The sequence below is a fragment of the Terrapene carolina genome, unplaced genomic scaffold, assembly GCF_002925995.2.
Source record: "Terrapene carolina triunguis isolate 2854851 unplaced genomic scaffold, T_m_triunguis-2.0 Scaffold85, whole genome shotgun sequence".
NCBI classification, from domain to species: Eukaryota; Metazoa; Chordata; order Testudines; family Emydidae; genus Terrapene; species Terrapene triunguis.
This window is the reverse complement of record NW_020664436.1, coordinates 15,364,435-15,389,998: the sequence shown is the minus strand read 5'-3', so window position 1 is coordinate 15,389,998 and position 25,564 is coordinate 15,364,435. Positions and strand designations below refer to the sequence as shown.

At 42.8% G+C, this 25,564-nt stretch overlaps 1 protein-coding gene across 1 annotated transcript in view; it reads right to left on the bottom strand.

The window, feature by feature from the left end:
- CEP170 (centrosomal protein 170) overlaps positions 1-25,564 on the bottom strand; it is a 193,791-nt gene that overhangs the window by 108,691 nt on the left and 59,536 nt on the right. Inside the window, exons 3-5 of the mRNA XM_029911038.1 lie at positions 13,365-13,454; positions 2,405-2,536; positions 1,165-1,368 (exon numbers count right to left, since the gene is read on the bottom strand). Of these exons, the coding sequence (XP_029766898.1) occupies positions 1,165-1,368; positions 2,405-2,536; positions 13,365-13,454 (426 nt within the window). The remainder of the gene's footprint in view (positions 1-1,164; positions 1,369-2,404; positions 2,537-13,364; positions 13,455-25,564) is intronic.

Genomic DNA, 25,564 nt, shown 5'->3' with positions numbered 1-25,564 from the left:
GTAGAGGTGTACTAACATTTAGCGCGGTGTCTAGAATTGGAAAATTTATCTGTGCTTAATTGAAAGTTCTCTTTTTTCTCAATTAGTGAGGTCCACAGGGTACTATAGTCTACTTGGAGCGTGGGGCTAAAACAAGAGTCAGTCTTTGTCTGCAAGGTAACGTCCTAGCCCCCTGAAGTTAGCTCCAGTTATGACATCTTCCACAGGCAGGATAAATCAATTGTACTTTCTTAAATTACAGATTGTGTTAACTATACTTAGAAGAAAAAGCACAATTTATATTACTGCAGAGCATGGGCAATGTCCCCTAATGAAACAAACCCAAAATCTTTGGATGTAAATTTCCATCTCTATTCTGGATTATCTATTTGTTTGCAGTACAGACCAGATCTGTGGAACTTATTACTCAAAAAAAGGGCATTTCTGATAGGCACACATACGTTTTTGTATTCTTCATCATGCTCAAGTCCACAGATCCATTACAACCGGATATTCACAGGATTGCACCTCCAGGGTAGGACGCAAATTCATCCTTTAAACATGGACATCTAAAATGAGGTATTTATTTACCCTCCTTCATCTGACCACTACGGTGTGAAGAAGACTTTTTCCAAAAATGAAATTGACTAAAGACTGAATGACCAATATGCTGAATTTACGGATGGCCATGAAGCTGCCCAGCAGATCTCAATACAGGTAACATGAGTACTCAGATTGTCAGTGCTCCTAACTACTGGATTTTGATGTTTAACAGAAGGAGGAATATTTCTTGAATTTACTTTGGGAATGAATGAATTGTGAAGACTACCTGTCTGAATTAAAAATACAATACAGGGTTTCACTGGAGAAACATTCGGATTTCAAAACTCATCTGATTGGAGACAGCAGCTATCCAGAGGTCTACTTTAATAGATAAGAAGTGAAATGATAGCTCCTGAAGGAGTTCAATCTGGATAGTGCAGTAAGGAGCTGAATGAGAGATTCCAAGGTCGTGTGCTGACTTTTTGAGGCTGGAATATGGGTTGTTGCCCTAAGGAAGCATTTAATGTTGGAATTTACACAAAACTTACTTTTCTTGAACAGGCTATTAACATTACACTTATAGCATTATACTGTACCTCTATACATTACAGAGATTTCACCCTTTTGCTGGGACATTCATACATCCACATTAAGGCCCTCCTGGAGGAACTCAAGGCTATGTTTCAGTTCTTTAACACTGAGTTTGCACCAGCCAAGAGAAGAAGTTTTCTGTGTTAACTTCTGTTTCAGGTCCATGAGAGTGATGATAATCATTTCATTGAAGTGTCCATTTTGAAGCTGTCTGGTCCTGGACGAAGGAATGGTTTTTCCAGTAGCAAACCTTCTCTATGAGATAGAGACACTGGAAGGTCCGTTGTTAGGTTAAGCAAACCTCTTTAGCTAGAAAGACAAAGGGTAACATGACTGCTCTATTCTTCCTATCCTTTTGTATGGTTCTAGGGAGCATTGGAAAAGCTGAGAAGGCATGTAACAGATTCTTGCAAAGCTGGGCAATGTGATTATTTACCACCTCCCATACTAGGTTCTGACACATGGAGATGCCAAAGGCGGTTATTGCGATTTCATTATACAAACTGGAAAACCACCAGCCCACCAAACTGACTTAAAATGAGGATATTTTTGGGTGTACATTTCACATTGCTTAATCTCACTTTTACCATATGTAAGTCTTGTTGTTCATCTCCCTCTTGATGGGCAACATACATAGAGACAGGAAATTTTGTTCCACTCAGTGTAGGAGAAGTTGATTTTCTCTCTGGAGTTGGGCTGATTATGTTCTTCCTAGTTCCTTTATGAAAACCTCACCAGAGACATTGACCGTAACAACCAGCACAAATTAATTCCATATTTCTCTTTGAATTAGAGTTTAAAGCATTTATATGAAATATTGTGCCAGTTACAAGGTATTTATCAGCATTCACTAAGTAACCAGCATTGTCTTCCTCAATGTGCACATATAGCTGTTCGCTACTGATTCTTCACCTTCTCTATGTTACTGCTGCTGTTCACTAACATTTCACTGAAATGCACGGAGTATTATTAAGATGGGCATGGTACTTTCAGCAGCACAGCTAATATCTGATACTAGCGGGAACTTGTAACATTCAGCAACATTTTAGCTGTCTAAAGTTCTTACTTTAGCCCTTGTTTTTCAGAGAACATTCCTTAGTCCATTCTTGATTTGCCACTGGGCATAATACTTCTAAAACTACTTCTAAAATTGGTTCTCGCCAATTCATATTTTCTTAATGGGCAAAGGAATATATGCTGCAGATTTACTTCTAATAAATACTAAAGAAATATGAAAAGCATGTAAATCAGATCACTTTATGATCAGTTAAACTAAGAAGAGCTAATATACTTTCACAAGAAAAATGCATTGCAAATAGCTGTACGTTTTTATAGCAAGGATATCATAGCCAAATCTCAATTTATCTTCAAGCTTCAGAGTAATGTATGTCTGTTCAGGAATCCTCACATCATTCACAAACGTCTACAAAATAAAAAGGAGAAAACAGATATTGTTATACTTCAAAATGTAAAACTTCCAGTACCAATCTAATTTTGCATAAGAGGTTGCAGCACTACATAATTAACATTACTGGTTAATGATGCATGATCCTATTGGTGAATTAAACAATTGTGTAGAGCTATTACATGCCTAACAAAGTATTTCAAGAAGAAAGTGAAATATTAGAGCCAGCAAATCAGGGTGGTATAATCAGACTAACCTTGTAAAGCTTATTACCATTTTAATCTTATTAGTAGTATGTACTGGAATTGTTCATTACTACAATATGCTGTTCCCTCAAATATTTTTTTCCTGGTAGCCTTGTTTATCCAATCCATAGAGATGTTCAGTTTTGGAGTTATTTTAAGAATGTTAACTGACTCTTTTGTGAAAAAATTAAATGAGGACTGGACATGAAATGGCATGGAGTCAGAAGTACTGCATTGCTGTGGCACTACTTGTCTAGTTCTGCAAAGACTAATCTTTAATCTTAGAAAGAAAGGCTTTCAGTGCCAGGAGAATTGTTTAATTGATTATGTCCATATGAAAACTAATTTCTTCTGATGTCCAGAAGAAATTATATTATAATATATTATATTCAAAGATGGCTTAGGTGACCACCATATTCTAAACTGGAGGCATCTATAATTACATGATTTTGTAATGGGATGGCACAACTTAAATGGATGTAAGCATCTTGGGAGCCCCCACCTCCCAAAAAAAACCACCCACAAAATTCTTGAACTATTAATGTATGCCCGGAATTTGAATCTTCAAATATTTGTTTTGTCCACTTAAATCTAATTTTGGATGAAACTTGCACTTTTCCTGAGAATACAGAAATGAAACTCCTTCCCCAAAATGTTACTGGAACCTTTTCTGGCTGCCAGAATTAAGCAAAGAAGCCATTTCTCTGTCTAGTTTTTCATAAGATTGCATGTCAGCATGGTACTTAAGTGTCTTTCATGAGAAATGAACACAAAAATATCTGTTTTTGCCAATCCTGGTGGCAAGAAAAAATGCTTACCTACCTTTCGTAACTGGTGTTCTTCGAGCTGTGTTGCTCATGTCCATTCCATGTTAGGTGTGCGTGCACTGCATACAACACTGCTGGAGATTTTTCCTCTAGTGGTATCCGTAGGATCAGCTCTGGCATCCTCTGGAGTGCTGTGCTCATGCGCCGGTATATAAGGCACTGCTGGCCCTGCACGATCTCAGTTCCTTCTTGCCATCAACTCCAACAGTGGGGTAGGAAGGTGGGTCATGGAATGGACATGTGCAAAACATCCTGAACAACAGTTATGAAAGGTAGGTAACCATTTTTTCTTCTTCAAGTGCTTGCTCCTGCTGATTCCATATTAGGTGACTCACAAGCAGTATCCCTGGAGGTGGGCTCAGTGTTCACAGTCTTGCGGCTTGCAACACTGCTCTACCAGAGCTTACATCATCCTTGGTTTGCTGGGTAACGGCGTAATGGGACGCGAAGGTGTGGACTGAAGACCAGGTCACGGCTCTGCAGATGTCCTGTATTAGTACCTGCACAAGGAAGGCTGCTGACAAAGCTTGAGCTCTGTTGGAAAGGGTGGTCACGACAGCTGGCAGTGACATCCCTTCTTGCTCACAGCAGAACCTGATGCAGGTGGTTATCCACGAGGAGATCCTCTGGGAGGAAACCGGCCAGCCTTTCATCTTGTCTGCTACTGAGAAAAGGCTTGGTCCTCTCGAAGTAGAAGGCCAACGCCCATCTAGCTTCCAGGGTATGTAGCCTGCATTCCTTGCTGGATTTATGAGGCTTTGGGAAGAATACAGGCAGGAATATATCCTGATTATTGTGGAACTGCAACACCACTTTCAGCAAGAAGGCAGGGTGGGGCTGCAGTTGGACTTGTCTTTGTACAGAATACCATATAGGGTGGTTTGGAAGCGAGTGCTGTAATTTCAGAGAGTCTGCGGGCCGAAGTGATTACGACCAGGAAGAAAACCTTCCATAAGAGAAGCAGCAATGAACATGAAGCTAATGGTTCAAAGGGGACCCCGTGAGCCTTGGAAGCGCCAGGCGGGGGCGGGGAGGGGGGAGGGATCATGGCACACCTCTCGGACACCTCCACCAAAGTTGGATGGGAGAAATGTCTCAGGACCACAGAGAACCCCCATGGATTCCAGCATTGCCATTGGACTGGCCATTGACTCAGGGGCCACAGGCCCATGGGCGGAACGGTGCCCACATCCAGTTGGTATGCCGGTGATGGTGCCTCTTTTGCAGGGGCGCGGTCTCGGAATCCAATGAGGATTCCTTGTAGGAAGATTATGGGAGCGCACCCGAGGCACACTTCTAAATGGCTATGATAGGCTGCTGGGGAGTGATGCTCCGGGGACTGGCTATGGGAGACTGGTAATCGGTGCCAGGAGTCCGGGGATCATCGTCGAGACTCTGGCGAGCGTCGTCTCTGCTCAGGAGATTGGTGCCACTCCGGGGACCAATAACTGGGTTCCGGCAACCAACGTCTAGAGTTGGAAGCATGGTGCTGGGGCTCAGGTGATCGGCTCCTGGGGGACAGTGACCATTGCTAGCCAGCTGGGGAATGCTATCTTGAGGTTTGGGATGCACTCAGATATGGTAGCCGGCGCCATGTAGGGGAACACTGTGGGGACACTAAAGCAGGTTTGCCCCATGAGACAACTATCTTAGCTAGTTTGGTAACCGACTGCCGATTACGGGGTGTAGGCAGGACCAGCAAAGCCATGAGGTCCTTAGCTGTCTGGAAGGCCTCAGGCATGGACTGAGCCCTAAGATGTGGTACATCTTTGACGAGTGCACGGGGCGGGTCCCGGACTGGGCTGGTGAGGTTGCACACCTCTGCAGGACAGAGAGGCCTGATGCGGGTCACAACTCTCTTTCTAAGTCTTTCGTATTCCCTGCGGGCACCAGGGAGCACCCTATCTTGGTGCGCTTCTTTTATCTATTTCTTGGTGCGGGGGATGTTGAATGGTGCCGAGGAGGACACAGTGCTGGAAGAACACTGAGGCAGACATGTTCAGTGCCGAGTCTGGCCGACTTGGGTCGGACATCGATCTCAGCGCAGCTTCCATCAGGATAGCTTTAACTCTAATGTCCCTTTCCTTTTGGGTTTGCAGCAGAAGCCCCTGCAAATCGTGCACTTACCATGAACGTGGGCTTCCCTGAAACAGTTAAAGCAGCTGGAGTGAGGGTGGCTGACCGGCATGGGCTTAGCACACACCGCACATGGTTTGAAGCCCGGGGCATGCCCCATCCCGGGAACAATGTCCCGTAAGGGGACTAACTAATAGTGAGAAACTATACAATACTTAACTGTAACAAAAACTACTAACAACTGTTTACAACAGGAATCAGAAGAAATCATTAGAGGTTTGCTGAAGCAAAAGCGCTGTTCTAGCAGCCATCATGGGCAGTAAGAAGGAACTGAGACGGTGCAGGGCCGGCGGCGCCTCATGTACCGGTGCATGAGTCGGCACTCCAGAGGGTGCCAGAGCCGACTCTATAGATACCACTAGGGGAAAAATCTCTGGCAGCGGTGCATATGGCACGCCCACACCTAACATGGAATTGACATGATCAAGCACTCTAAGAACTTCATCTATGGAATAACTATAAAAGTAAAGCGAAAACAAAAAAGTACTTCTTTCAAAGAGAAAAGGAGAAGGAGGAGAAGTAGTAATAACTACACTAAGGGTACGTCTACACTACCCGCTGGATCACGGGTAGCGATCGATCTATCGGGGATCAATTGATTGCGTGTAGTGTAGATGCGATAAATCGATCCCCAATCGCTCTCCCGTCGACTGCTGAACTCCAGCTCGGCGAGAGGCGGAAGCAAAGTCAACGGGGGAGCCGCGGCCGTCAATCCCGCGCCGCGAGGACGCGAAGTAAGTGATTCTAAGTCGATCTGAGATACGTCGACTTCAGCTACGCTATTCTCGTAGCTGAAGTTGCGTATCTTAGATCGATCCCATCCCCCTAGTGTAGACCAGGCCTAAAACTGACAGGTAAGGAACTATCTACTAAGATTCTGCAGATTCTGTCCCTGACCAAAGGCAGTAGATAAGGAACTGTGGGGTGGTCAGATTGCACAGCACTATATATACGTCCCACTCACAGTGGTGGTGGGGGAGGTAAGCATGTGCAGTCTGACAGGCACTGCTGATGAAGATCTTCGATCCCAGGTGCAGGGGGCGCTGCCGCACCTACAGTTGAGCACCCACAGGGACATCACTGGAAGAAGAACCTGCACTCTTATTGGAAATTTTTAAGCACAGGTATTCTCCACAAGCAAATGTACACAACTAAGCTATAAAGCACTTTTACCAGGAATATAGCCACTATTGACATGGATTTTGGAAATACTTGGGTAGCAGCAGACAGTTCAACGGGCAAGACTGTAAACTGATAATGGGTGCTGTTGACTAGAAATCATAGGAAACTCTTGTGGCTTTGATGGATAGCCACATGAAAAGCCGAGGGTAACCTACCAGCCACGAGAATCCAGGAAGGGGATTATGGAGGCTAGAGTGACCATGAGAATCCTTATTTGCTTTACCTATGCAAATTTCACTGGTTTAGATGGGTTGGAGATATGGTTAAGGCCTTTGGGATAAGGAAGTAACATGAATAGAAACATTTCTCTCAGCGGAGAGTGGGGGCCTTCTCTATAGATCCCAAACGGAGGAGAGACTGGACCTGCTGGAGGAGGACAACCTTGTGAGAGTGCTTGTTGAAGAGAGACAGGGAAGGCAGGTGGGAAGGATGGAAATAAACTGCAGTGTTTATCCCTGATCCAGAGTACTAAGAACCCATCAATCTGTGATCATATGGACCCAAGCTCATGGAAGTAGAATAACCTACTGGGGAAGAAAACAGGGGAGACAGAAACTAGCACGTAATGATCTAGTACTCGGACCTCAACAAGAGAATCAAACAGGCTGCTTTGCAATTTCCAGACTGTGTTGAAAAATGCATCATGGAAGAAAACTGAGGAGGTGGAGTTATCCTGTATGCCCCCCTCCCCCACACTTTTCCTGAAGTGGTGAGGCTGCATAGGTGAGAAGAGCAGGTATCTCTGGAGACACTGAGGGTGGAACTGTTTTCTTTTAGGGAAAGGAGTATAAATTCCCAATGATTTCAGCATGGCCCTCAAATCTTTGAGACTTAGGTGCTTTTCATCCGTCTTCTGTGAGAAGAGGGAAGGATCTTCAAAGAGGAGATCCTGGATAATCTGCTGGACCTCCTGCAGGAGACCTGATGATTGAAGCCATGAACACCTCTGCTTAGTTATTCCAGATGCCATGGCTCTGTCTACCAAATCTGCCCAATCTAAAACAGCTATCAGAGGTCCTAGACACCAGTTTCCCACATTCCAAGATGGACTGGAATTTCTGCCAGGCATTCACTGGCAACCTGTCTAAGAACCCCATTGAACCCATTGTCATAGAGGGAGAAGTCCTATTTGGCCAGTAAGTCTTGTTGTTTAGAGATACAAAAATGTAGGGCAGCTACGACCAACTACCAAAAAGGTCTAGTCTCTTTGTGCCTTTGTCCTTTAGGATAAAAGGCCATCCCTGACATGCTCTTTCATTCACTGCTGAAACAACTAAGGAATAGGACAAAGGGTGGGTGTAAAAATGTCCAAAGCCCTGCAAAGGGACATGGTACCTTCTCTTACTCCTCTTAGTAGTTGGAGGCAAAGGATGGCATTTGCCACAAAGATTTTGTAGGTTTCACAGTGCCTTCATTTATAGGTAGATCCACTTGAAAAAAATCCTACCGAATACAGTATGTCGTCCACCTGCCTATGGAAACTCTCCTGAACCACTTAAACCTGAATGCCAAGAGAGGTAGCTATTTTTGTTAGTAACTCCTGGTAGGCCCTGAGGCCCTGTAGTTGTCCTGGACAGGAGAACAATCCTCAGCACCACATCCTTGTCAGGTGATGATGAGACATGCAGAGAAAGTTGAGTATGAGCGTCTTGTACTGAGGTGGATTGAGATTCCAAAATCTGAGGCTCAAATTGAGGTTCCTGCTTGGTACTGGCATCATCATCATTGGTTTCCTCCTGGGAACCAGCCCAATGTCTGTTGGGGATCTATATAAAGAATCAGGATATCTGGTAATGGGAGGCAAGCCCAATTGGTTCCAGTAAGGCAGTTGGTAAGGCACAGGACCCCAGCCACAACCACTCCAAGGATCTGAGTCTCTGATCTGATCTCAGGAAATCTGATGGGTACCAGGAGTGGAATCCTCATTATGAAGGTGAGTATCATCTTCTATTGCAGATGTGAGGGTCATCAAAACTTACCTCAGACTCCGAGGAGGACCCTGAATCCCCTGACCATGGAGGAGCTGCACCAGTTGATGTCAAGGTGAGGTGGCATCTCTCTGAAAATGTTGGTACCAGGGACAGCATGCTGGGTTTACCCTGTACTGTACTGAGCAAGGAAGTGCTGGACAGTCTGAAGACGTAGCGGCACATGGTACCAAGGGCTGAATTTCTCTTAAAAGTAAGTCTGTAGACACAGCCTAAGCAGGAACCAGTACCAGCTGGTGTGTCTCCAGCGCCACCGGAGGTTCTCAGACTGAGATGCAGAGCTGGTCCTGTGTTGCGGTGTCCCCTCTGGCATCATCAGTACCAAGATATTTCCTTGATGCTGCTATTGTTGCATCAAAGAGGTTGGCACTGCAGTGGGAGTTGGTCCAATGGCTCAGGTACTACTGCCGACAACTCCTGAAGAGAAGAAGTGGGTCATCTTTCCAGGTAACATTTTACCTCCTCAGTGTTTATTAGTCGATGGTACTGGGGAGCTGGACCTTCCAAAGTAGGTTGGCTCCTTCGAGGAATGCCATTCCAATGCTTTGTGCTTCTTTCTTGGCACTGGAAAAGGGGTTAATTGATGACTTTCTGATGCAATGTCTGGAGAGGCACTCCTATTCAAGGGGAAAGTATTTGGTACCTGCCCTGAGTGGGAAGGTGCAGAAGGTGGATGCAGAGCAGCTTCCAGGAGGAAGTGACGCAGTCTCATCCCTCAATCCCTTTTTGTCCTTTTTCAATCCTCTGAAGACGTGGCACTCAAATGTGACCCACAAGGAGGCACTTTAGGCATCTGGAATGAGGGTCACTCATTGGCACAGACTTTTTGCAGTAAGTAGAAGGCTTAATCCCAGAGACCAAAGTGTATCGTAGTACCAGACAACAGCACCCCTTGTATAGTGGGGATTCAACAGCCAAAGTTGTAACCGAAAATATATCCTAATTTACACAAACGAGTAATACAAATTATTTCCAGAAGGGAGATAAACTCAGATTATTGCATAATGCAGGGATGGCCAAACTTACTGACCCTTCAAGCCGCATACTACAATCTTCAGAAGTTCGAGAGCCTGGGCTTGCGGCTTCAACCCTGCGGTGGGGTGGTGGGGCTAGGGGCTTCTGAAATGTGGCATTGTGGGGTCTCGGGGCTCCAGCCCCCTTGGGGCACACCTGCCGGTGCTCAGGGTTTCAACCCCTCTCTTGCTGATGCCTTAAGACCCCCACTCCCTGCTGGGCAGAAGCCCCTAGAACCCCACAACTCCACTGCAGGGCATAAGCCCCGAGCTCTCCCAAAGAGTCTGGTAGGTGGAGAATGGGGAAGGCATGGGAGGCTCCGAGAGATGCACTTTAACTGTAAAAGAGCCACGGTTTGGCCACCTATGGCATAATGAGTAGAATCATAGAAGATTAGGTTTGGAACTGACCTCAGGAGGTCATCTAGTCCAACCCCCTGCTCAAAGCAGGACCAACACCAACAAAATCATCCCAGCCAGGGCTTTGTCAAGCTGGGCCTTAAAAACCTCTAAGGATGGAGTAGTAACAGTCTGACCACATGTGGACATATCCAAGATAGACAGCAAGTGCTGCTCTAACAGCGCCCATTACCATCTAACAGTGCTCAAGCCACCACCACTCAAGTGACCCTTCTGGTCAAGTTTTTGCACTCTGTTAGTTCAAGGTCAATATTCTCAGAAGCCCCTTACCTATGCAAGTCTCTTGCAAGTGGTTTCTCACCAGCACCTGCTTCTTTGTGATCACTGTTAAACTATTTTTGGAGTATGGCACAAAAGAAGCAATCATACTAGTGAAGTACAATGAATATTTGTCTGACAATAAAATTGAGTCTCAGCTGAACTAATTTGGGAAACTTTTTTTATGATTGGATGTCTAAATGCCTTGCTGACCATGGTGTCACTGTCAAACTACGGAGATCACAGTAGAGTTACTGGCCAAGTATGTGAAGAAGGAAGAGGACAGGGCAAATGGGGTGACCCCCAGCACAGCCTATGCTGTTTGTGTTAAGTTTACTGAACAGGGCTGTTTTTGCATGTCTGGAACCAAAGCAACAATTCTCTGTATTCATACGAACACAGTAATTCTCATGGTAAAGAGACCAATGAAGGCTCATGAGAGCAGAAGTCCCACAAAACACCTCAGGCTCCACTACCAGAACAGAGGTGGCAGCCTCTTATCCATTCTGTTACCCACCCATTTGGGCTTGCATGGACACCATTGGGTTTGGCAAATCCCTCCTTAACTTTCCTTACACCTCAGCATGACCTCTCTACAGTAGACTACAAAGACTGTCATTTAAAATAGAATAAAAAACTGCACAGAAGTTGGTTGAGCTATGCCATCTGGGCCGACTAAAAAGGGGAGCCAAGCAAGGAATTACCCCCTTTTTAAAATAAAATAAAATAAAAAAAAAGACAAAACACCCTAAACATAAGCAAGGATCTGAAATTGTTCGAACTGGTCTTAAATTTCTCCTCCCATTCTATTTTGCTCATACTTGTTTTCAGCTTTAGGAAATTGACCCTTTTAAAGCATCCAGTATGTTACTAGCTGGGATCATTTTGTTAGCACATAAATGAAATTAGGTTGTGATGTGTGTACCAAGGCAATGTTCAATTTTTTAGTTCTGTGAAAGGTGTGAAGTTACTGTATACGCTGCCCAGCAACTTTTGTTGTTTGGCTGATGCATGACATTGTGATGTCAGCGAAAATTATGAGCTACGGGCATCAGGTTTAGCAGAAAACGGGCGAGGTTCAGAAGGAAGAGATGGGTAAAAATGTAAGGACTACATTCATATGACCTAATATTCTCTACCCTAACTTTGGGAAAATAAGGAATCCTTTGATATGTATCCTTTGCATGTTGGGTGAGCTATCACAGAATGTCTGAGGCATGATGCTGGGGAGATTAAAACAAAAAATCGAACCAAAGACTATCAGTAAACACATGGGCAATACTGATTTAGCTTGTCAAATATTACAGGAATTGAAGTGCAGTGAAGAGATGGCATTTTCACTAAGTACAGTCCCAGGAGTCACAGCTGAACACGTTTTTTTAAATATACAGTAGAACCTCAGAGTTGCGAACACCTGAGTTATGAACTGACCAGTCAACCACACACCTCATTTGGAACTGGAAGTACATAATCAGGTATAGCAGAGACATAAAAACAATATAGTATTGTGTTAAATATAAACTACTGAAAAAAAAGGAAAAGTTTTAAAAAGATTTGACAAGGTAAGGTAACTGTTTCTGTGCTTGTTTCATTTAAATTAAGATAGTTAAAAGAAGCATTTTTCTTCTGCATAGTAAAGTTTCAAAGCTGTATTAAGTCAATGTTCAGTTGTAAACTTTTGAAAGAACCATAACGTTTTGTTCAGAGTTACGAACATTTCAGAGTTATGAACAATCTCCATTCCCGAGACGTATGTAACTGAGGTTCTACTGTAATATAAACAGGTTTTATACTCCACATTCTTTAATTCAGTCACGACTACAGTCTATATAAAGTTAATATGGTAATGTCTAAAAGGACTACTAAAATATGACAGTCGCTAAACTTTAAAATAAACTACGACGTACACTAATATATTTAACACACTTACAAAAAGGTGAAAGCTTACCCAGCAGGTTGCAAATGCAATCCCTAGAAGTGCCTTAAAACGTAAAAGATCATATGAAGCTTTTTATGAACAGTTCTGCTCTTGAGAACTTTATTGCCTCTTTACTATATTATAGATTTTCTATCCACTAACTTGACATTTATTACATGATATTCACAGATAAATTACAGTGAAAAAAGAAGATATGCTAAAATAGCAAAGACAAATTACAAAAACTATGGGAAAATAATTTTATATGAAATCAACTATTGGATAACTTTTTTCACATACATGTATAACATATGCTTTTTTCCCAGAAAAAAAGAGGAAAAAGGATTCCAATGCACTATTAACAGGCTAAACACGATTTCCTACAGTAAGTATGCTTTCCCCAGCACTAAAATTTTAGAGAGTGTGATACCACCTTATTAGTATGCTTATATACGGACCTATTCAACTAGAGATTTGTTGCTTCTGTATGTCTGAAATGCTACAGAAGTACTTTTATTATTTGTATTAACATAGTGCCTAAGAGCCCTAGTCATGGACCAGGAACCCACTGCGATATATGCTGTACAAATACTTACACCATGTTCATTTTTATTCTTCCGAAGTTTCTCTACTTCAACTTTAATTTAACACAGTCATGCTCTCGTATTACTGTAACATTTGACTTTGCCCCCTTTTAAATGTTCCATAGTAGCAGGGAATAAAAACATTTTCTTTAGCTGTTCTCCCCATTTGCATTACAAGAACTTCATGATTATTTGTTAATTATCTGTTTGTTTTCAAAGAAAAAAAAGATATATCCTACATGTCTGAGGAAGCCATCTTGGATTTGTTAACTTACCCCATTTAGGCTGCCCAAATCCTTCACCAAGTGTTCATCTGTAGAGGCATCATAGTTAACTACAGCGTGTTGCTTGTCCACACTACGTGACTGAAATATTAAAAAGATTAAAATTAATGCAAGGAGATAATAGGAAAGCTACAGATGAAAAGAGAAGAAGCTACAGACAATCTTTTTCATACTAACATAGGTACAGTTGACATGTTCTGACTAAGTTTATCAAAAGTAACTGAGTATGTTTGTGAGATTTATTTTCTCTTAGACAGGCTGGATACCAGATCTTCTTTGTTTCATGGTCCTGAATTATATTTTCTAGAATTCTGTCACTAGAAACCTCCATAGTTTAGATTTACAACATTTCTAAGCATTTACAAGCCCTTAATGAAATGTAAAACTACCACACTATTTCAGCTGGACTAGAAGTATATTCTGTTGTACCAGGTGTTCCCCAAGGATTGCTAGCAGAGAGATGGTTTTGTAGCATGGATAAATAATGTGGAAACAACATGGACTAAAACCCTTATATTTGTGCCAAATACAGATTAACTTAAACCTTCAGCATCAACAGGCTAGAGTATTAACCCATTACGCTATTCACAACAATACACCATAAAAGCATTACTTTAAAAAGAAGCTTAATAAAAATGTTTAAGACCAGGGAACCAATTTCCCCTCCGTATCATTTAGTATGCTAGAAAAACAATTTTAAAGTGATTATTCCAAGGGCAATGTGTGTATCAAGTTTGGTTGTCTGACAAATATGATTGTCCCAAATATTTTGTGTACTAAAATGGATGGATGTTTGTTAAATTAAGTTGTATCCACCTCCCTGAATGATATTAGCTCACCAGCACTTGGTGTACTCACGGAACATCGATTTTGAAACTAAAAAGGAAACCTCATAAACGCTAACAAGTGGCATTTGTGTCCATTGCTGCAAGAGAACACACATACATTTAGCCATATACTTGCCTCCCAAAGTGCAGAATGGGGGACATCATTCACTGAGCAAAACCACATGGTAAATTTAGGAGAACATTGGGACAGGTGGGTAAATCACCTTTCTGGAGTTAAGTAGCATTTGCAAAAAAACAGAGGGAAGAGGCCATTTTTAATTTCCAGCTTCTGATTGGAAAGGGTCAGCATAACCAGATGGTTAGTGCTGGTTATCAGAATGTCATTCAAATGTCATTTTCTGTACTGCAGTTGCCATTGTTCTGGGCTATATGGCAATATACATTTTCCCCAGACTGCTGTTTTTGTATTAGTAGTAACATCAACTGTTAAAGAAGAAATCAAAATGCTAAACTCAAGTATTTTTAGCTACAATATTACAAATATATGTAGGTGAATAATGTATTTCTATAATTCACAAACGTATAACATTTTAAAAAGCAGGACACTGTTGACTAGGTTTTTACTATCATATATGTGACTTGGACCTTTTATATTAACTGAGTTGTGTAATAAAAGTCTGAGGTAAGTTATTTGATAGATATTTAGAGATTGGAGACTATGCCTGTTCTTAATACATTGTCTTCAGAAAACAAAAATCCAACTGACAACCAAAAAACATCTGTCTCATGGCTATGGTATAAACTAAGTAAAGGTGAAAAGCTCAATATACAGTATTCCATTATTGATTTCTTCCAAGCCATTCACTATGCCACAATTATTTATTAAAAGGAAATGTAGATCCTGCAGAAAATAAAGTGTTATGAAAAAAATCTTTAAAATTTTTGTTTTCAGTGGTGTTGTAGGCATTTTGACGTTTCTTTAAAACTGGGAAATTTACATTTTTTTACACTTTGGATTTTCTATTTACTTGTGCAGTATACTCTGAGCAAACACACATATCTGATACAGACTTATAAAATTACGCTTTTCACAGTCTGGTAATCTTACATTGTGAAGTCATCATGTAATGGTTCAAGAGATTTGATACATATGGTTATTATTATGCCTTTAAACTTGAGTGTACTGTAGTTTTGTATAATTAACAATGAGTATCTGTTACACCAGATAACTAAGCATTACCTTAGCCAGTTGCCCAGAACATCTACATACAACAAGGCTTAGACAAGTTGCTGGTTGCCTTCAATGTTCCAATTTAAAATCTCCAATGTACTTTCATATTTCCTCTGACCCAAAAGAGATAAGCATGTAAGGATTCCAGGCCAGAGTTAATCATGAAAAGGCTTTATTTTTATTATTTAAATATGTGACCAAGAATTAACCTTCAACAGATTCTTCAGAGGTAGAGATACTTAAACTAAGGATTCAGGACGACGTCTCCAAAGACGACTTTCTCAGACAATTTAATGATATTTCCTGAATGTAATTAAGAGTGTGGAATTTCTCTTGCTTCCAATCTAATTAAATAGATCTTTAAATTAAGAGCTTGTTTTAATGACATAATCTGTTCTGCTTTCAGGTCCAGATTACTCATCATGTTTACCTCACAACTGCTTCCACTACCTTGCACAAAACGTTAGCATTAAACCCAGATTCACAAAAAGAAACAGTCACTTATAAATCTGTTACTAATGTTTCTCTTCGAGTAACAGAGGAAATTTCACAATACATACTGACACAGTATATGTTAAGTAATACCTCAATTTACTACACTGGTTCCAGGTTTCAAGATTGAAAAAAAAATCTGCTAAGGTACAAAGAAATAGGGAGGAACAATCAAAGGAAGGCACGGTATTTTTATTAAATCAAACATATTCAGTATGACACCACCAGTAAAGGTTCCACAGTTAAGGAGAGGCTAGCTTCCCACACCCCCTAGCCCCCAATTCTAAGTTCTGTTTTCTATCCTCTCTAACTTTTGACTGGAGTAACTAATTTATTAGAAATTGGTATGCTTAATATCAGGTATAAGAAGAATTTCTGACAAATCTGGAAAGTATAGGATTAAAGATTTTATATGTTACTTACCATAAAATGGATTTTTAAATTAAAAAACACTTAAAAAAAAAAAAGGTTCCCAGAATCTTGGAATATTTTAGCACATATCTTCTCTGCATTGGTAGGACTAACATCTCTCTCAATCATTGCCGCTAGAACGGTAAGGTCTGGAATCTTTTCACCATTTTATGGTTGCCAATGTCTTATCCATCTCTCTCACTTTTTAATAGGCATAATTTTATTTTTTTTTGCTGCTGTTGGTTTTAAGGACTCAAATGCTGCATGGATTCCAGATTGGGATTTTCTCTCTGGCATTACTTGTGGTCTTCAATTTAAATCTGCAGCCTATCACCTTTCTCTTCTCTGTGGGATTTTATTGATAGCACTCATTTTTGAACAGAGGAACAAATTAGGATCAGGGCCAAATTGTCTTACAAGGAAGACAGTGCCTGCTCAAAAGAATGTATAATGTAGAACAGTGGTTCTCAACCTATTTACCATTGAGGGCTGCATGTGCAGCTCTTTCTGTGTTATGTGGGCCATATCCACACAATATATATACTACCTGTATGGCCCTGCGGATGTCACAGGGGTGCAGATGTGTGCTGATTGGGATGCTGGTTGAGAACCACGGATCTACAGAGTCTTGAAAAGTCCACACAAAAAAAAAAAAACCAGTTCAATATTGATTAGTCTTAGAAATGTGGCTGTTTTGAGGGGGGTGAGGTGATGTCGGGGACTATGCCATTTGAAACTGACTTTTATAGTAATTTCAGAACTTCATCCAGGACCTTAAATATATAGTAATTAAAACAGAACAGAGCTTGAGAAAATTCACGGACACCTAGTAGCCATATGCAGGTATAGAAATAAGGGTAGGAAGCTTCAGTGACAACACAATGAGAAGTCCAACCCCTACTCAAACTACCAGCTGCTGGAAAAGGAGGCTCCATCTTTTGGATCTTCTAACAACTGTCTGAAATGTAAAGCTTTACCCTCTTAGCAGCTGGAAAGGAGAAAGAAACGGTTACTTACTGTAACTGTGGTTCTTTGAGATACAATGCAGCTGTGTATTCCATTTCGATGCGTGTGCGCCCAGCAAACCTGAGTAGGAGAAATTTGCCTCCCAGTACATATAGAGGGGTGGCGCTCGTGACTTGTGGCCATAGCCCCCCCACTGGCTACATGAGGCAGCCCTCCCTCAGTTCCTTTGCACTGAACACAAGATTCCAATGCAGAGGGAACACAGGGTGGGTTGTGGAATACACATCAGAATCACATCTCAAAGAACCAGAGTTACCATAAGCAACCGTTTCTTCTTCTTCGAGTTGTTGCAGCTGTGTTTTCCACTTAGGTGACTCACAAACTGTACCCACCCCCAGGAGGCAAGGCTCTGAGTCTACATAAACAAGGACTGCAGGATCGCTCTACCAAAGCCTGCATCCACCCTGGAAGATGAGGTTAGAGTGTAATGGTTCATTAATGTAGTATCGACAACCACATAGCAGTCCTTCAAATGTCCAATGCAGAAAAGAATACACTGAGAAATGATATGCATGTTGCTTGTGCCCTTGTAAAATGAGCTCGCACCCAGTGAGGGGGGGCATAGCTGAGGCTATTTCATATGCCGTTTTGATGCAGGATGTTATCCATTTGGAGATCATCTGCAAATAGACAGTTTGACCATTCATGGGGGAGGGATAGCTCAGTGGTTTGAGCATTGGCCTGCTAAACCCAGAGTTGTGAGTTCAATCCTTGAGGGGGCCATTTAGGGATCTGGGGCAAAAATCTGTCTGGGGATTGATCCTGCTTTGAACAGGGGGTTGGATTAGATGACCTCCTTCCAACCCTGATATTCTATGAGGCCTGCATACAAGACAAACAATAAAGGCAAAACATGAAACTGTTTAGTTCTGTCCAGATAAAAGGCCTGATATCTAAGATATGGAGACAATGCTCAAGTGGAGATGAATGCAGCTTAGGAAAAAACAAATATAGCTCCTGGTTCAAATGAAACTAAGACAACTTTAGACACAAATTTTGGATGTGGTCATAAAGTCACCTTGTTTTTGGAGAACTGTTTATAAGGAAGCTCTGTCCTTAGATCCTGCAGCTCACACACACTCCTTTGCAGATGTTATCGCTACCAGGAAAGCAGTTTTCTGGCACTACAGTGGAAAGGGGCAAGATGCTAGCGGCTCAAGTGGAGGACCCATCAGAGCTGCCAGGACTGTGGTTAGGTTCCACTGGGGAAACGGCTGTTTGACCAGGAGATGTAGACAAAGAAGTCCTTTTAAGAACCTTGTTACCATGGCATCAGAGAAGACTAATCTTCCCTGAACAGAGGGATGAAATGACAATATCACTGCCAGATGCATTTCCAATGAACTAAGTGCAAGCACCAACGTCTGAAGATGTAGCAGATACTCCAAGATGTCCTGGATAGAAGCCAGTGTCGGTTGAATTCCACTGGCTAATGACCACACTGAAAACGGCTTTTATTTAGCTGAGTAGGCTATTCTGTTAGAGGACTTTCTACTGTTGAGCAGGACTTGCTGGACAGACGCCGAACACTGCTCTTCCTCTTCATTCAGCCATGAAGCAGCCATGCCATGGGATGCTGGGAGCTGAGAATGGGATGCAAAGTGCCACTGTGATTGTGACTAAGCACCTCAAGATGTAAATGAAGCGATAAGGGAGGCTGAACAGAGAGTGAGAAGGTTAGAGAACCAGCACCGTCTTAGCCACGCCGGGGCAACAAGAATAAGTTGTCCTGATCTGCCTTAAGTTTGAGGATGACCTGAGGGATGATCAGGATTGGGGGAAAGGTGTACAGGAGAGTTGACTGCCAACTGCGGTGGAATGCGTCTGACAGGGGGCCTGGACTGAGCTCCCCTTGAGAGCAGAACAGATGACATTTCCTGTTGTCTTCTGTAGTGAACAGGTTGATCGTCAGGATGCCCAAAACTGTGACCTGGAGGACCCTTATTTTCAGGGACCATTTGTGACTTAGGGAAAAATACCTGCTGAGATGGTTCACAAAATGATTCTAATCCCAGGCAAGTGAATGGCTATCAGAGTAATGTTCTCCTCAATGTAGAACGGTCACTGATTGCCTCCAGGCAGAGCAACCTTGTTTGTGTTTCCCCTTGTTTATTTACATAACACACTGTGGTGGTATTGTTATGTACTGGATATATTTGTTGAGGCCACGAAGGTCGAGGATAGGTCTTTTCCAAATCCAAGGGAGGGGTACCAGGAAGTACTGGGAGTAGAAGCCATGACCCCAGTGTTCAGGTAAAACCTCCTCCCCCATTCCCAAAACCAACAGAGCGTGGACCTGCTCGAGGAGCATTATCTTGTGACAGGGGTACCTAAAGAGGGATGGGGAGGGGAGGGTGGTGAGGATATGTGGAGAGGAACTGGATGAAGATGAGGAGGGAGAAGCAACAACTGGACTGAGGAATCAAAATGGGCACTTGGAAGGAGACAGGGGAGGGCATGTGAACTGCTCAAACCCCAAGCCCAACTGCTTTCTCCTGTGGGATCTATTGCTCTGCCTTGACCAGAGGAAATGGCTGGTCAAACATGCGCTGCAGATGGTACTGCTGCTGGCTGCTGTAGTGCAGCCTCTTCACTGCTGGCGTGTACACCACCAAGGACCGCCGGGTAGATATAGAGTCCTTGTAGGAATGCAACATCTTGTCAGTTTTGTCCGAGAACAGTGTTTGGCCATTGAAGGGCAAATCTTCAATGGCTTGCCGGACACTGGGGACAACACCCTAATTCTGAAGCCAGGAAGCCTTCCTCATGGTGACCGCAGAGGCTGTCTCCTTGGCCGAACTGTCCATAATGCAGAGCATGGACTACAAGGATGTCTTAGCTCCTATGCACGAGGCCTTGGGCTGCTGGTCTGAACTTTGACATAGCTATCCAGTTAACAAAGCCATACTTGGGCAACAAGGCTTGCTGGTTAGCAATATGCATCTGCAAGGTAGATCTTCCTGCCCATTAGATCTAATTGTTTAGGAGTCCCTATCTTTGGAGGTGGACTTAAACCTGCCCCGCCAGGCTCTCTCGTTCATTGCAGTTACAACTAGGGAATTTGGGGCTGGATGGGAGTAAAACCACTCAAATGGCTACACGGGGATGAAACAGCGCTTTCATCATGGGTACCAAAGCTGGCATGCTCCAGAGGCCTTAGTCGGTTCAAGGAGCGCATCATAGATAGGCAGGGCAATTTTCCCAGGGGCAGCTGGCTGTAAAATGTTCACCAGTTCATGGATGTTTTCCTGCAATATCTCCGTTTGGATACCGAGGGAAATAGCACTTTGCAAAAGGTCTTAGTACTTCTTAAAATCCTCCAGTAGGGGTGGAGAAGCCAGGCAGCACAGCATCGTCCAGAGACAAAGCCAAGGCTCTTAACTTAGCCAAAGCTGGATTCTGCTCCAGGGCTGACAGACCCAGATGGGATGACTCTGGAGGCTCCACACGGAGAAGGACCACCAGTGACTGGGCCTGCGGCGGATTGACGGACACCACCGCAGGACTGGCTGGCAATCTCGCCTTTGAGCAAGACAAATAGCAGACCTCTGCAACCAAGGAGCATCCCATGGATCCAATGGAGGCCACTGATAAAGCATTGGAGGCCAGTAGGTGCTGGGCCAGGGACCGCCGTCCTGACCATGAGATGCACGCCAGTCCCGGTAACCGGAACTGTCCATGGACAGCCCTTGATGCTGGTTGGGTAATGGAGAGTGGGAGGATGATGACCCCGATTCAGACATAGAGAAGCCTAGGGATCCTGAGGTAAGAGTGGAGCAAGACCAGAAGGAGTGAGTATGCAGTCAGACTCATCCATCACCCAGAACGAGGATCGAAGAGGCACTGCTGATGGATCCTGTACTGTCAGTACGGAACATGCTGATGTGGGAAGCAGTGTATGTCCCAAAGGGAACAGTGGTACTAGAGTATCTGATGGTACTGATGTCAAGGGCTGTAAAAGCCACCATGAAAACATTTGTGGTGCTGAATGCAGCAGTGCCGAGGAGATTCCTGGTACCAAGGTCCCCCATTCTGATTCCAGAACGAGCCCTATTTCCACAACCTGTGGAAGGGGAACATTGGGGTGGAGTGCAAACAGACCCGAGTGTTCGCTGGCTCATTCAATTGAAGGGGCTATAGTTGACACAGCCCTGGCAATGTCCTGCACCAGAAGAAAGGTCAGGATCGAAAGGCAGAGGAGGTCTATACCTGCTTAATATGCTGCTGATGTGGAAACAATTGGTACCCCAGCATCTCCCTTGTCAGTACCAGACTTAACAGATGACCAAAAGATAGAATTGACATCTACGGTACAGGGGAGTCAATGGTACAGGGTTTCTAACCTCCCTACTAGGTACTGTGGAAAGGTTAGAGGTACCCGCGCCATCCTGCATGCCAGCACCACCTCCATGCTCATTTTTCCTGGGAGAGGTGGAAGAGTCATCCCAAGACCTGGAGTGGCCTTGAATGGTCTTGTGCGACCTTTTTCTTGGTGCACTCAGCAGGGAACGGCTCCTCTCTTTCTTCAGGGAGGCATATGTTCTGGAATGTGTAATGGCAGCACTCTGAGCCCAAGGGCGATATCTGACCCAATGAGGGTGTTTTACTGAAGCACACCGCCTGGCCTTTTTGAGCAGATGCTGCTTCAGGAGAAGATCCTGAGCCACTTGAATCAGTTTCTTAAATGATCTGCATATCGTGCAATGCTCCTTGATATGGGCCTTACTGAGACACAGCAAGCAGCACATGTGCGGATCACTGTTGGGGCTCGCTCCCCCACATGAAGGACAATGTTTAAATCCCAGTGAGGGCATTGCCAAGGGAAACAAACTACTCTAACACTAAGGGTACTACTACTTATATACACCACAAGAGAAAAAACTAACCAGGTGAGAGGTTGTGAGGTTGAGATCACACACAGCTCTGACTCCACTTGCAGGCGATAAGAAGGAACAGAGAAAGGGTTGGGATGGCGCCACCTCATGAAGCCAGGGGAAGGACTACAGCCACAAGGCATGAGCGCCACTTCTCTATGGGTACCACTAGGTAAATTTCTCTGGCTCCAGTGCGCTGGGCATGCACACACATACAGAACTGAAATACATAGCTGCATCTTCTCAATGAACAGCTTGCTTTGTCCTCTCCACCTTCCAAAGGCAAACTATCAGTCTTGCAATTCAGTACTGTAATGGTTTGCAGTGGCAGCAAGTCAAACTGTGAGGCACACCAATATAGGAGTCAATTTCCCAACAGCGAGCACAAATACGTTTTGTGACATAATCTTGTTTGCATTCTGCACTCTGGTGGTCCCCAGCAGGCATTAAACTCCTATTTCTTCTCCCCACCCTGTTCATCATGGGCGGAGGGTGAACCCCTCCCTTTGGGGAGGCTAATCCACTGGATCCACCCCCCCACCTGAGCCCCCCCCTGGCCCGGAGGAGTCCCGAGTATTCCCCCCATCCCCCATGGCCAGAGGAGCCCCGAATTGCCAACCGGCCAACCCCTCGAGTGCCAGCTCCAGCACTGAGCATGGGCCTGAGCCTCAGGCCACCGGCTGGAGCTGAGCCCCCACCAGCTTCAGGGGACGGGGGAGCAAAGGCGTGGCCTTGGGGAGGAACACGGGCGGGGCCACGGCCTGGGTTACGGGAGGCTTAGCCTCCCCTGGCCTATGATACCCACTGCACATGTTGTTCATTGAGAATGTGTGGAAGTAGGAACCAGCTACAACAGTTCTATGTCCTCCAACTTTCTGCTCTCCTTGCACCAGTTGAGGAGTACAAAGTGAGCAGAACAGAACATAGAATCTGCCCCAAAGTACTAACTGCAACCTCTGGATCCTTTCAGAATAACATGTGGCTCTCAGGCTGAAAAGGTAGGACTTTGTTGGTATATGGGAATTGAATTCTCTTGTTTTATTTACATTTGTATGATATTCAGAAAAAAAGGTCTATTCCATTTTTCTAGACATTAACCAGTATTCTAAGTGAACCTGAATTGGAAAGGAAGTGTTCAGGATGTAAAAGCTCCAGTTCCAACAACATTTGCCCACAGAAAAGTGGTAAAAATTGGTACAAAATAAGAATGTGTACACACAAAGAAAAAAAATAAAAGTTATTTTTGGCTGGAATAATGGATCTGAAATATGAACACCAAAATTATCTCATATGGACAGTAATCTCAACAATTCAGAATTTTTCACCTTCTGGGTGATAGTTTATTCTACCACCTGGAAACAATGGGTTCTCTCACTATGCTGATTTATAAAAATAAATAAATATATATTTTTAAAAAACATGCAGTATTTACACAGGAGTAAAATTACGCACTGTAGTATTCAAGATTAGATTTATCTCAAATACAAAGTTATGAACACTAGTGCTTTGGTATACCTTACATAAAAATCCACTTTAGGGCAAGTCTGCATCCATAGACTTGAATAAAACATCTGTTAAAACAACAGTGATTAGGCATAGATCTAAAATTTAATCCTCTACTTTATTTCTTTGTTTTCCTTTTATAAAGTATTTTAGCAAGGCTTCTATAATATCCATGATCAGGTAACAGAGAAAATAAAGAAATTGGCATTTAATTGTGATTTTTATCGTGTTTTGCCCACATTCTTTGCATTTAGAGAATAATCGAACCATCACTGTAAAATGGAAGGACGTGCACGAAGAACTATATATGCACAACAAAAAGTCATTATTTTTTTACCCATGGGCTATTATAGTCATGCAAGAATGCAAGCCAGATAAGTATACTAAATAGAACATGCTTCAAATCATGAGTGCCCTGGCTTCTGCTTGCTTGCACTACAAAGTAAATACATAGAAGATGAAATTTGTATAATAGTGGAATGTATTGCAAAATCCTAATTAAAAGTTGAAAATTACTTTTAGAAGGCATGAAAGTTTTGGCACATAGAACATGCAATGCTATAGGAGTGTGAAGCCCCAACTCTCATTCCTCCAAGTATTAAAACCTAAACTCACACCATTTACTCCTCTGAAAACTGCAAAATTACAGAAGTGTGTATCAGGTCTGTAACCTGGTGTGAGATATAAGAATAAACACACCATGTGCAAGTGATAGCAGAAGCCAGGGACGATGAAATACTGTCTTGGTGGCACAACAGATTATAGCAATAACCAACAACCATCTCCCAACAGTTTTAAATACTCCATTTGAGCAGCTGGAGACAAAAAATTATATTTCAGACACAAAATTCAATTCACTCATTATGTTGGTTCAGAATACAGAAAACCAAATATCTTACATATCAGATTGGAAAGAGACTGACAATGGTAAACCCTTATTAATGCTTTACTTTCCGTGTATACCACCACAAATTATTATGAGGATTTTTGAAGACAGTGGACACTACACTGGGATTCCTGAAGGCATGGAATAGAAAAAATAGCAATTACAAGAAATTTTGCAACTTAAGGTATATAACTCTTGAGAATGAACATATCCACTGAGATTTGGGATGGCAGCAATAAGCTAACACACAATTCCACAATCTACTGAAACAAACAAGGGGTGTGTGACAGATGCCCATTAATGATTCACTACTCTGTGTCAGCAACTCCTGCCAGGCCTGACGTTCTCGCTACACCTAATATATTCTTGTCATGATACATAACATACACAATAGGTGGCATGTCACATATCACTGAAATTCTAAACTCACTGATCATTAATATTTCTTGCATGATATATGTATGGGATGTGTACAAAGAGTTATGGAAACCTGCTAGAATTATATTATTGGAATGTGTTTGACAAGGAATGCCTAAGTCCACTCTGTCCTAAACAATGGAAAGTGTATTTGCTTGGCTGACCAGCCTGATTGTTAGGCAGAGACAATGAAGACACATTTACATAAAGAGTTAAACCATTCAACCTAGTAATGGGGGGTGGGAAGATAGTCTTTTGCGTGGGTTCTGAATTTTAAATAAGTAAATCAATCAACTGACTGTATACAATATTGCTTTATTATATGAGTGTATCAAGTAAGGTTTTTTATGAAAGCTAGTGCACGCACATTGGTGATTAATATCATTGTAAAATGTATGTATTAGAACCATATGAGGAATTACAATCAATCACCGATATTATGCTTTCAAATCTGTGACCAAACAAAGGAAGCTGATTAAACAGGTTTCAGAGTAGCAGCCGTGTTAGTCTGTATCCGCAAAAAGAACAGGAGTACTTGTGGCACCTTAGAGACTAACAAATTT